We start from the raw sequence: 12928 nt of genomic DNA, 5'->3' as shown, positions 1-12928 counted from the left end.
GGTAATCAGATTTACATACAAATATATACACTATTAGAAAACATGGATTTTCATATAGTCCGTAGCTAACTGGATTTTTATATAGTCCGTCCTGAAATAGCTCCTAATTAACTGAATTTTCATATAGTCCATTACTAACTCATATCTAATTAACTGAATTTTCATATAGTCCATTACTAATTCATATCTAATTAATAGCTCTTAACTAACTGAATTTTCACAGAGTTTGTCGCCAAAGAGCTCCTAGCTAACTAGATTTTCATATAGTCTTAAATTAACTTTTAAGATAAAACATCCCCTCAATTTCAATTCTTATATGTATAACATACCATAGAACTTATCATTTTAATATTGAATATATTAATAAGCTCATCAAGTACTTGATGAATTTATATTATAAATTAACTATGAATATCCTGGTATGATCTAGTATTTGAATTTTGATAAGTTTATACCTTATCATTTATGTAATCTATCTCAAAGTGAGGATATCAACTCATTCTGAATCTATACACTTAAAATAAATATCAATTACATCCAAATAAACCATTAAAATAATACATATATATACATGAGGCTCCATTATTTTGGGTTAAAAAAAATTATGTTGCTAGAAATATTTGCCTCAAATTTTAACTTTTCAATTATGAGACTAATTTGCCACATATCATATACAATGATTTATTATTTTCTCAATATAACATACATGAAACTCCATTATTTTGCGATTATATTATAAAAAAGTACATTATAATTAAATATTTAGGAGGCAATGGGTCAAAAAAAAAATTGTGGCAATATTTATTGCCTATATAAAGAGGGTATTATTGCCGCTATTCTTTTTTTGTCCTAGTGGGGAGCTTCTTTTATTTGATGATGGTGGTATAGTAAAATAAATTGTATGAGCATATTAAATAATACAAGAAAAGGTTGAAATGGCCCACTTCCTCACCTTTTTGGGACCCAAGTTCTCCATGTGTAGTTAATTTTTGCCATTGGCCGTATTTTAAATATGATTGCATTAATGTTGTTGTAGAATTTTTGGTAGAAGGTAAATAACGGAGAATTCTGAATTTCAAGTTTATAAATTATTATATTAATTTTATAATTAAATATTTATATATATTTTAATAAATTTCTTAATATATAAGATTCAGACAAAAATTTATTGAGTTTTGTGAACTGTGAAGTGCCAACCTAGCTAATTGAATGCCCTCAACTTTAGCAAGTACCCTGTGAATTGTCATATTAAGTTGGACAGTACACTCTGATTAGTCATAGGATGAATGTCACAGCTGGATTCTGTCCTACAATTTAAAACTACCTCGGAGCCATATTTGTTGTTAGGTAAACACGAAAATTTATAGTTAATTCATTGCAAAATACAATTTCTAGCTAATTCGTTGTCAAATCGAATTAACATATGATTTTTATTACTTACTAAGAAATTTTGTCCATCGCTAATTCCCTACTTTCTTTTCTTGTATTGTAAAATGATAGTGATTCCCTACTTTCTTTTCTTGTATTGTAAAATGATTATCATGGTGAGTAAATATAGCAATTCCATTTGAACTAAGAATAATTGTCTCCTTTGTGATATGTAGATTGGAACATTAGTAAAATCTGTCAATTATGCACTGGATGGCTTAAAACAATGGATGTCTGCCAAAAAGGTATTATCTACCCAAAAAAAAAAACTACTCGTCACTTTGTATTTGGTCCAAATTATTAGGCATTTGACCATATTTTACTGTAAAATTTGAAAAAGATAATTTTTATTTTTAAAGTTTAAAATGATATTTGAAAATTGCAGTAGTGTTTGGCCATTGATATAAATTTGATTTTTTTTTCCTGGCTTTTTTTGAGTAATTTAGAGTGAAAAAATGTTATTTTTCAAAATGTGTTTTCCGAAATTCTAAAACTCAACTTGAAGTTGAATTCTGAAATTTTATTGTAAAACGTGTTTTTCGAAATTCATCTTCAGAAAAATAAATAATTATCATGGTCAAATACTATATATTACTTCCTCCATCCCATATTAGTTGATCATCTTTTTAGAAATAATTGTCTTATATTAATTGTCTACCTTACTTAATCAAAAAGTATTAATTAAATTTTTTCTATATTACCCTTGAAATTAATTCTTTTTCAAAAATATTTACATTTGTTTGTGAAATTCTCAAAAAAAAAATTAAAGGGTGAATTAGGAAAATTATCTTATTATGAATAATTTCTTAGTATGCTTCTAAAAATGAAAATGATCAACTAATATATAACTGAGGGATACTATAAATCTACTCTTGTTACTTTGTATGTAGTCCAAATTAAAACTAGTCTATGTTATTAATTGACAGGCCCCATTGCCAATTGCTGCATTCCCTTCTTCAGCAGAGCTGCTTTCTGAGCCTCTTGGTCTAGTCCTCATTATTTCCTCTTGGAATTTTCCTTTTAGTAAGCTTTTTCTTTCTCCTTTATATTTTAATTTCAAAATTTCTGAATTTGTTACAACATGACAAATTTATGATCAATCTTGGCCGAAAACATGATCCCAGCAAAAATAAAAAAATTAAAAGAAATTGGTAATTCTCTTTGAAGATCTGGCATTTTTCTTTTTTAATTTTTTATTCGATATTCGAAATTCGTATTAAAAATCTAGCGTTTAATGTTCTCTGTTGGATTAATTCTTTTTGTTAAAAAGACGATTTACTTATTTAGAAATTATGCATCATTACAACAGAACATGCCACATTACTGTCAGTATTAAATTGTTCTGGCACAGTAGGGGAAGGACTTAATAAATTACAGGGACTTTTTTTTTTGCCTATTAAAAGTAGTTCTCCCTTTAATTAATACACTACTTAAACTATAGATTAGTTTCTGGTGATCAAATCATAAATGATGGCATGACATCAATAAATAATGTAGTAATCTCTCTATTCATTTTTAATTAATTATTATTTAAAAAATAGATTTTCATTTTTATTTGTCATTTTTAATATATCAAAAAAAGATAATTTTTTTTATGTTTTATCCTTAACATCAATTACTTATTATTTTCATAATCATTTTTAAGATTTAATACTATACATCAATTAATATGAATATTATAGTAAAATAATTATATTAATTGTTATTTCTTAAAAGATATTTCCTTCATTTCAAAATAAGTGAATTGTTGAGCAATGCACACTCATTAAAAAAAAAAATTAGGACATAAATTGAATACCACTTTTCACTTTTCCCCTTTTAATTATTCGCAGACTATTCTTGAATATATAAGTGATTCAAACTAAAATCATAAATATAAATAATTAACTTTTTTGAAATTATCACCTAGCAAATATAAATAAAGGGTAAAAATGGAAGAATTTTTCAACATGTCTCTTCAAATTATCTATAAAGTGTAAATGAGGAGCAAAAATGAAAAAATATTTCGAATAACTCACTTGAACAATTCACTTATCTTGAACTATAAAAAATGCTCAATAATTTACTGATTTTGACAGGAAAGAAGTATATAAAATTTAAAGTGGACAAATAAATATTATTAGAAGAAAATGAATGAGTCGTAAGTTGATACGAGGAAGAAACTTATATGCACTTGTCATCACATCAAATTAATTAATGCGAGATAAGGTGTCAACGAACAGTTATATATTGACTTCTTCCATAGCCAAAACAAATTGGTTAATGTCATTGCAAAAGTCATCCTACCCAAAATATCAACTCATGATCAATATTGTACATCATTTTTTTTTTTTTTTTAAAAAAATAAAAATTAAGATAGGAGAAGGGGAAATGGGGAGGGGATAATAATAAAATGGGACATTGAACTCACGCTGATAAAATGAAAGTTTAGATGGCCAGTCAATTGAATACTAAAATCTCCCTAATATTGTACATCATGCTTTGTAATTTGCACCATAACAATAAATTCGTTAATTGCTATGACAATAATTTTCTCCTGAAATAAGATGAAGTAAAAGTACCATCAATTAACATCAAAGGTTGTGCTCGAATCATAAGTGCTCCTCGATCTATTCTTAATCAAAGTTTTCTTGGGTTCGAGCCATTGAGTATGAGTCTCCTTTGGTAGGAGGAGTTTTGCCAGCAAAGTAAAATATTTCGATGTGAATTCAAATTTAATCGAGCCTCAAAACTTAAATCAGTTGCTGAATGGAAACCAAAACACAAAAAGTAGAAATACCATTGGAAGACAAGCTAAGGAAGTAATGTGTTCATATATTTGTGCATTGAAACTAGGTTTATCATTGGAGCCAATAATTGGAGCAATAGCAGCTGGAAATGTGATGGTATTGAAACCTTCAGATCAGGCTCCTGCATGTTCATCAGTGTTAGCCAAGATAATTCCCACTTATTTGGATAACAAAGCTATTAAAGTCATTGAAGGTGATTATTCAGTTGGAGACAAACTGTTGCAACAGAAATGGGACAAGATTTTTTTTACAGGTTTGTACTTAAATTTGCCCAATTTATTTTGTTGTAGTCATTTACCTAGTAGGTCGTTTAGATATTTTATGATTCTAATAAATATTTTTTTTAGATGATTTTATGTGTGTTTAGTGTCATCTCATAATTTGGCGTTTGTAAAATTATTGACACATAATATAATAACGGACACATGAATTTCATGATAATCAAATCAAGTCTATTCGTATTGATAATGCTGTAGAATTTCCATCCCAAATATTTAATGATTGTTGCTTATCAATTGAAATAAAAGTTGAACATCATGTAGTTCATGTGAACACTAAAACTGGTCTTGCAAAATCATTAATTATAAATTTATAATTGATAGCAAGACAATTAATTATAAAAATAGGATTGCCCACTTTTATTTGGGGTTATACAATTTTACATGCTGCAACATTTGTTCGTCTCAGACCGACAAATGCTCTTCCTCCTCCTACTTTTTCTTCTTATTTTATTGTTTTATAACAAATAATAGTGAGTCAATTATGTATCAAACTATCAACAAGGATTATGGCAGAGTGATAAGGGTTCGAGTCCCCAAGGTACAAAGTCACCTTTATTAGAAAGCGTTTTAGCGAATTCAAATTTAATCGAGCTCTAATATAAATAACGGGCATTGAGTGGAAAAAAAAGAAGAAAGAACAACTATGTATTAAATCGGCGCAATACTAAGGATCCAAAAATTAAAAAAAAACACCTTATTTCCCTTTATATTCTCTATTTGTTTTTCCATTAAAATTTTGGACCACATCATGACTCGTGAGTCGTCAAATTCACTTGTCTTTAGTTTTTGGGTTACCTTTTTTCATTCATTATTTATTTTTCATATCCCTATATTAATAATGGAAATCATATGGGCAGTCTTCTTTTCTTAATTTTGGTAATTTGAAGGTTTTAAAATATTTTCACTGTCATATTAGTATCCTTTATTATGATAGTATATGCAGGTTGAAATGACTTGGTCTACTAGAAAAAACTTAGTAATAACTACATATAATATGCTAGCCTACCAGTAACATATTAAAAAATACTATTGTGTATATATAACATGACGTGCTCTTGATTTCCTGAATTTGGTTGTATCCCAATTTTTAATATTTTATGCTATACATGTTCCAAATTAACTTTCAATTTATAAAAATTAAGACAGAATTGACTAAACTAACTGAGAAACAAAACATGATCATTTAATTCTATTTTTAGTAAAATAGTGAAGAATATTCTGCTTGTAATGACAAAAGGGGTGGAGGAGCCTCATTTTATCCTTTACCTTGAATTCTTTTTTTTTTTAAAGTGTAAATAAGCTTGTAAAATTTCAATTTTTTTTTAAAGGGATAAAATTAATAAAATTATCATTTTTATTTATGATTTTTAAGAAACATATAAATTAAAAGTGGGCAATTAATATGAAATAGAGAGAATACTAAAGTCTCTATCTCGCTATATATATATATTTCATTTTTGAAATTATACTTTTTTTTAGTTTTCCATCCGGTGTTCGAAGTTGATATTAAAGTTTCGACTAAATTTGGATCACGCATTGTAAGACTCATTCGAGGATGACGCTCATAATAAGATTTTTTCATACCTAAGATTCGACCCGTGTATATGTATATGAATGCATCTATCCATATCTTTGACTTTGGGTGGCTAAATAAGTCTCAAATTGTTTACAGGGAGTCCAAAAGTGGCTCAAATTGTCATGACCGCTGCAGCAAAGCATTTGACTCCAGTGACCCTCGAATTGGGCGGAAAGTGCCCTGCTATCATTGATTCACTCTCCAGTTCTTGGGATAAAAAAGTAAATTCAGTTTTCTTTTCTTTATATTTTTCAATTTTATTTAAATTTCTTTTTTTTTTTGGAAAAATTAAAGCATGTTAGCGTGTGGTTTGTAGGAAGGAAAAAATACTAAACACCACACATAAAATGTATCTTCTTTCTAACAATTTGATTCAGTATTTTGACATCAAAGTTTTTTTAAGAATATAAAATAAGTCATAAATATTTAATTTAATATATTAAATTAAATAATTTGTACTATGTTATACTTTCTAATAAATGTTAATAAGCTAGCTGAGTATTTAGGTAATTTCATTAATCAATTTGTTTCTCATAGCTGCTTTACAATTATTTTATTCTCCATTTATTGTATTCTTGGTAAATGATTTGACGATTAAGTAATAAATGTTGATGATAAAATATATCTAAAAAAATAATATCATAATATGTTAAAAGAGAAAAGTATTTTTTTTTAAAAAAAATATAGTAGACAAATAAAAGTGAATGAAGGGGGTATTTGACAAGTTTCTACCTTTTCTCAATGGTACTATTTGTATTACCCAAATATCCAAAGGACAAAAGAAATTTTATTGTAGCAAATATGTTTTTTTTTGTTGATATGAAAAAGATAAAAATACTGTTTATGCGGTCACTCATTTCTTTTCACTTCTAAGTTATTCGTTTGGTTATAAAAATTACGATTCCCATTTTTCAGAATAGATTTTCTTTATTTGAAAATCAGTTCTTGTCCGTGAAAATCCAAAATTTATTTTGAAGTTATGTTTCAAATTTGAAAAATAACTTATAGTTTGTTTTCTAATTTACAAATTAGTTGTACATTTAAATATAAATATTATTTCACATATTGTAAAAAATATAATCGATTGTTATAAAAAATTAATATTATTGAGCTCGTGCGCATCACAGACTATCGTAACTAGTTAATAAATGAAGTTTTAATACTGAATTCTACTTGCCTCTTAAGTCTTAATAACCTTTAAATTTATCCTGTACTAGTTTTGTCTAATATCTGTTTTTTTTTGTTTCTTTGACTTCTCATAGATTGCAATGAAAAGAATTCTTGCTGGAAAATTTGGTAGTTGTGCTGGCCAAGCATGTGTTGGAGTTGATTATATCCTAGTCGAGAAGACGTTTGCCAACGAATTGGTACGTATTTGTTGTGATTGCGTTGTTCAGAATTAATTAGGTATTATTGAGGTTTCATAATTAATATTGCTAATACTTAATTTATATAATGCATCTTATATAACAAGAAAAAAAAACTAAGAAACTTTCCTCTCATTCATACTAGAGAAAAAAATTCGTACTTTAATTGCAACTTGTATACATCTAATTGGAAATTAAAGGGTATATTTCTCTTAAATTGAGTTCCAAATAACTCACTCCGTACATCTTTTACTTGATCGATATTGATTTGACACTTCTCTTAAAAAATAATAAATAGACTAACAATTTTACTTTATCATTCTTTGAAATAATAATTCAATATTTTAAAAAATGAATAGTATTTAATAATAAAGGAACTAGAGGCGGGGTTGGGGTTGGGGTTGGGGGTTAAAATAAATATAAAATAATAAATTATCTTTTATATTTTAAACTAGACAAATAAAAATAAAAAATTATTTTTAATATAATGAACAAGTAAAATTGATAGAGTATCTATTACCACCTCTGGACATAGAGAACCAGATTTAAGCCCGATTGGTAAAATACGCACGCCATGTGAAAAAAACCCACATATATGTTTTAAATTCTTTTTTTGTATATAAAAAAAATTGAGTTAATTTCACGTACAGTTACCAAATTTTACCCATTTATAATATTACAGTCACAATTTTTTTTTTGTAACATTAAAATAATTACATTTTGTTTACTATAACAATAAGGAGTACACTTTGCATAGAGAAAATTGTGGCTAACATTCTTTTTATGCTTATTAAATCACAATACTAAAAAACACTACAAGAAAACATGAAATTTATCGATATTTCCTAGCTAATCTTATAATTTATCGCTAAATGCGATTAGCATAAAAAAACTTGTTGTTTAGCTACGAAACTTTGTATGTCTTTAATTCCTCGCTTTTTAGTAGTGAAAATTCATGAGTAATAATTTTGATAAATATATTGCTTTCTCATCAAATACTAATAATTCTCGTGTTTAATTTGTAGGTAGAACTGATTAAACTTGGCATTCCAAAAATGTTTGGAGAAAATCCAAAAGAATCAAATTCAATTTCAAGGATCATTAACAAAAGTCATTTCTTGAGAATAAAGAATCTCTTAGATGAGCCAATGGTAAAAGCTTCAGTCATTTATGGAGGCTCATCTGATAAAGATAATCTGTGAGTAACTTTCCCTACATTTTCATTTTAATAGTTTTTACGTTAAATAGCTGAGGGTCAATCGGAAATAACATCTCTATCTTTAAGATAGTGGTAAAATTTGCATATACTTTATTTTTTCAGACTTCATTTTTATCGGATTACACGGAATATACTATTGTTGTTGTAGCTTTTTCATGAGAGTGTGGTTGATACGAGAAAATAACACATTCTTCACATAAAATGATTTTTGAAATTTTCATCCAGAAAATCATTTTCACTCCCTAACTTCATTTTTAAAATCAAACTCCCCCCTTTATCTCATGCATTGTCCATTTTATCCTTGTTATATCATATCTATTTAATATCTCTTTATATTATATATAATTTACTTTTTAACATAGATATTTATGACTTTTTCTTTAAATTCTTTAACATTATAAGTAGAATAATATTTTTAATAATTTATCACAAAATTTAATATTATTCTTATGACCGTTATTTCAATATAATATGCATTAAGTGTGTGTATATGCATGTATACATATATTCTTTTTCTCCACTATTTTACTCCATGTGTTTCATTTTACTTGACTCTTCTTGATATATATGACACCCCTTAAAAAAATTAATTAGAGGTGTATTTTACTAAACTAACATTATTAATAATATTTTGAAACTTTAAATTTGACTATTACTACTTTATTCAGTTATTTAATACTTAGGATATAAATAAAAAAATATTATAATCTTCTCAAATTCCATAAATTGGACAAGTAATTAAAACAACTATTTTTAGAGTGAGAGTCAAGTAATATAAATGGCGGTGGGTATTCTCTTCTATATAAATAAACAAGTTTTGATTGACATATTATATAAATTATAATCTAAAATAATTTAAAATTTAAATAATACAATCTTTAAAAATTTGTCCTTAATTAAATTAATTATTTAATTTCCTACATTGAAATATATTTGTATAGTTATTATTCTCTGCTATTTTCACTTGTATAAATAAATATTAGAGTTTTGATTATTATTAATAAAATTAATTTTGTCATTATGCTAATTTACTTCATTATAGAACATCATTAACTTACATATTTAATTAGTATTTTTAACTTTTTTGTCCAAAACATAATGTTTATGCTTTTATGAAAAATTTGTTACATTAAATAAAAAAATGAAAATATCATGATTTCTAAATAAGTAAAAAAAAATTTGATAATGAAAGGGTATAATAGGCATTTTAAAAATTTAATTAGGATAAAGGGGGGAGTTTGATTATTGTTCAAAGTTGATGGAAGTTTGATTTTAAAAGCAAAGTTGAGGTTAAAAATAATTTTCACGCATATAAATTATACTAAATATGTTATTATTATGGTGATCAGTGTTTGATTGGCGAATGAATTTTTTTTTCTAACAATATATGCTTACAAATACTAATTAATCATGGAGCTATCTATTAGATAGTGTTTCAAGTCTATTTTGGGTCATTAATTATCTTTCTTTTTCTTAATTTATGTTGGAACTTTAAGTTTTGCCTTTCAAGGTAAATAAATTTATTGCGGGGCATACGTTTATATTTATATGAGTTGCAATAGTAATAAGAATGCTTCTAGTAGAATATTTTTAAAATTTTTTGAAGAGATTACATCATAATAACTTATAAGTTATGTCTCACGATCTTAAAAAACTTATATTCTGCTAGATATAAGTACGATTTCTAAAGACGAAAATTAAAAATCAACCTATTTGATGAGCAAAATTAAACACCAACCCATTTAAAGAGAACATCTTGCCATTTTTCCTCTTGTTATAAGAAAATATATGCCTTGAAAAAGTTTCTTCAATAACCAAAACCAAACCCTACGACCGAAAATATTTTCCAAAAAAAATATTGTCTTTATACCAAACGACACGTATTTAATTTTAAAATTAGTATCTTGTGTTTGTTTTAGAAGTTGCTAACAATATTGCATTTAATTTTGGATGATAATATGTGTGGATGCAGGTACATGGAGCCCACAGTATTATTGGATCCTCCCATGCAAGCTACAATCATGACTGAAGAAATTTTTGGTCCATTGCTCCCTATCATAACAGTAAGACAAATGCTATAAAAATATTTTCCAACACTTAAAAAGGAAAAAAAAAATTACAAATAATTTTTTTAAAACTAAAATTTTAAATTGTAAAATACAACCTTAATTCGATATATTGTCATTCCCCTACAAGTCTAATATTTGATCGGGGAAAGTTATATAGACCTTGATGCATAATGATGGTGTATCAATTCATTTAAAACCAACTCATAAGTTGAATGATACTATGTTTGACGAATGTGTATATTTTTTTTAAAAAAATAAAGGATTATATACGATTTATTAAAAAATTAACAATTAAAATGTATTGAACATTTTTTTTGCCTAAAGAGGGAATATTTGTTCTAATTAAGGTTAATTTTGTTCGTTTTTGTCATTAGTTGGATAAAATTGAGGACAGTATTGACTTTGTCAATGCAAGGCCTAAGCCGCTTACTATATATGCCTTTACCAAGAATGAAGGGTTCAAAACAAAGCTTATAAATAGAACATCTTCAGGAAGTTTGGTGTTCAATGATACAATCATTCAAGTAAGTTTTTCTCCCTTTAATTCACTTTTATTTTTTTCATTCTGATGAAATAATGTGAGTTGCCAAGTCATTAAGTGTATTGGTTACATTAATATTTAAGAATATATTTTAATTATTAAGATCTTGAACGAAACATTCATATCACAAAAAAAATAAGTTTGTGAATAATTTTCATCATCATTTTGTTAAGATACCACTATTAACCACCTTAGTCATCACAATCACTATCACTATCACTACGGTCAACTACCATCAACCATCTTTGCCATCACAATCAACCAATCACCACAACTATCAATCATTAAGTGTATTGATTACATTAATATTTAAGTATTTATTTAGTCTGAATATATTTTAATTATTAAGATCTTGAACGAAACATTCATATCACAAAAAAAATAAGTTTGTGAATAATTTTCATCATCATTTTGTTAAGATACCACTATTAACCACCTTAGTCATCACAATCACTATCACTACGGCAACTACCATCAACCATCTTTGCCATCACAATCAACCAATCACCACAACTATCAATCATTACTGTCAGTCACTGACCAAATTTACCATTTTTATCATTATATTAATATTCACTGTTATCACCACCCTCGCCACCTCCGCCATCACTATCAATCACTACCATCACTGTGGTCAATCTCTATTACTAACCACCTCTTCCCTCACAATTAGCACCAACGACAACTACCATCAACACCATTGTCAACCATCAAACATTCTTCCGCCATCACCACCACCATCACCACCGCCAACTATTAAAATCAATCAACTCCATTATCACCACCACTATCAATCACCTCTATCACGTTGTCACTATAATACCAAACACCTCCAGTATCACCACTATAATCACCACCATCATTACTGGCCACTAACATCAACCATCACCACGACAAACCATCTTTACCGTCACTAGCAAACACAAATATTTATTTTTAACACTAATCTTCATTATGATTTAATGATCAAACTAATTATGAAGATGACTTTGCTACATATACAAATGCAGTATGCAGCTGATACACTTCCATTTGGGGGAGTAGGACAAAGTGGTTTTGGAAGGTACCATGGGAAATTTTCATTTGATACATTTAGCCATGAGAAAGCAATTACAAGAAGGAGCTTTCTAACAGACATCTGGTTTAGATATCCTCCTTGGAGTGCCCATACACTTCAACTCTTTAGATCTGCTTTTAGATATGATTATCTTACTGTAGTTCTTATTACACTAGGACTAAAAAAGGCTTGATATATATAAATGTTTGCTCAATATGTAGAATATACTTGCAATTGTTTGTATTTGTATTTTAGTTATTAGTTTGGAATGTAATTTACAATTAAGTGTGCATGTCCATTTCCATTCAAAACTCATAGAAGAATAAATGTTTTTATTGTGATTTTCCATTACTCTTACAACTCTTCTTTGTCATAATCCCTAAATATATAGTTAATAGTTATGTTCACACTACAACAAATGTGATATATAGCTACGACATAAAATTCGTCACTAATTATTTATTTTTAGTGATAAAAATTATATTTTGTGCTTAAATACACGAGACACGTATTTTTAGAGACGAAACATAAAAAATCGTAGCAAAATTTTGTCCACTAAAGTTTTCCACCAAAAAATAAGTTGGTGCCATTTCTTGTGCAC

General features: G+C 27.1%; 1 protein-coding gene across 1 annotated transcript in view; it reads left to right on the top strand.

The window, feature by feature from the left end:
• LOC129885064 (aldehyde dehydrogenase family 3 member F1-like) overlaps positions 1-12687 on the top strand; it is a 12940-nt gene extending 253 nt beyond the window's left edge. Inside the window, exons 1-10 of the mRNA XM_055959284.1 lie at position 1; positions 1605-1673; positions 2355-2451; positions 4264-4470; positions 6171-6295; positions 7337-7441; positions 8467-8639; positions 10633-10723; positions 11104-11253; positions 12281-12687. The exon at position 1 is cut by the window's left edge and continues 253 nt beyond it. Of these exons, the coding sequence (XP_055815259.1) occupies position 1; positions 1605-1673; positions 2355-2451; positions 4264-4470; positions 6171-6295; positions 7337-7441; positions 8467-8639; positions 10633-10723; positions 11104-11253; positions 12281-12520 (1258 nt within the window). The 3' untranslated portion in view covers positions 12521-12687. The remainder of the gene's footprint in view (positions 2-1604; positions 1674-2354; positions 2452-4263; positions 4471-6170; positions 6296-7336; positions 7442-8466; positions 8640-10632; positions 10724-11103; positions 11254-12280) is intronic.
• The last annotated feature ends 241 nt before the right edge of the window (positions 12688-12928 follow it).

This window comes from Solanum dulcamara, chromosome 4 (genome assembly GCF_947179165.1).
Source record: "Solanum dulcamara chromosome 4, daSolDulc1.2, whole genome shotgun sequence".
Classification (NCBI taxonomy): Eukaryota; Viridiplantae; Streptophyta; class Magnoliopsida; order Solanales; family Solanaceae; genus Solanum; species Solanum dulcamara.
The sequence above is the reverse complement of the archived record's forward strand: the minus strand, read 5'-3'. Positions and strand labels throughout refer to the sequence as shown.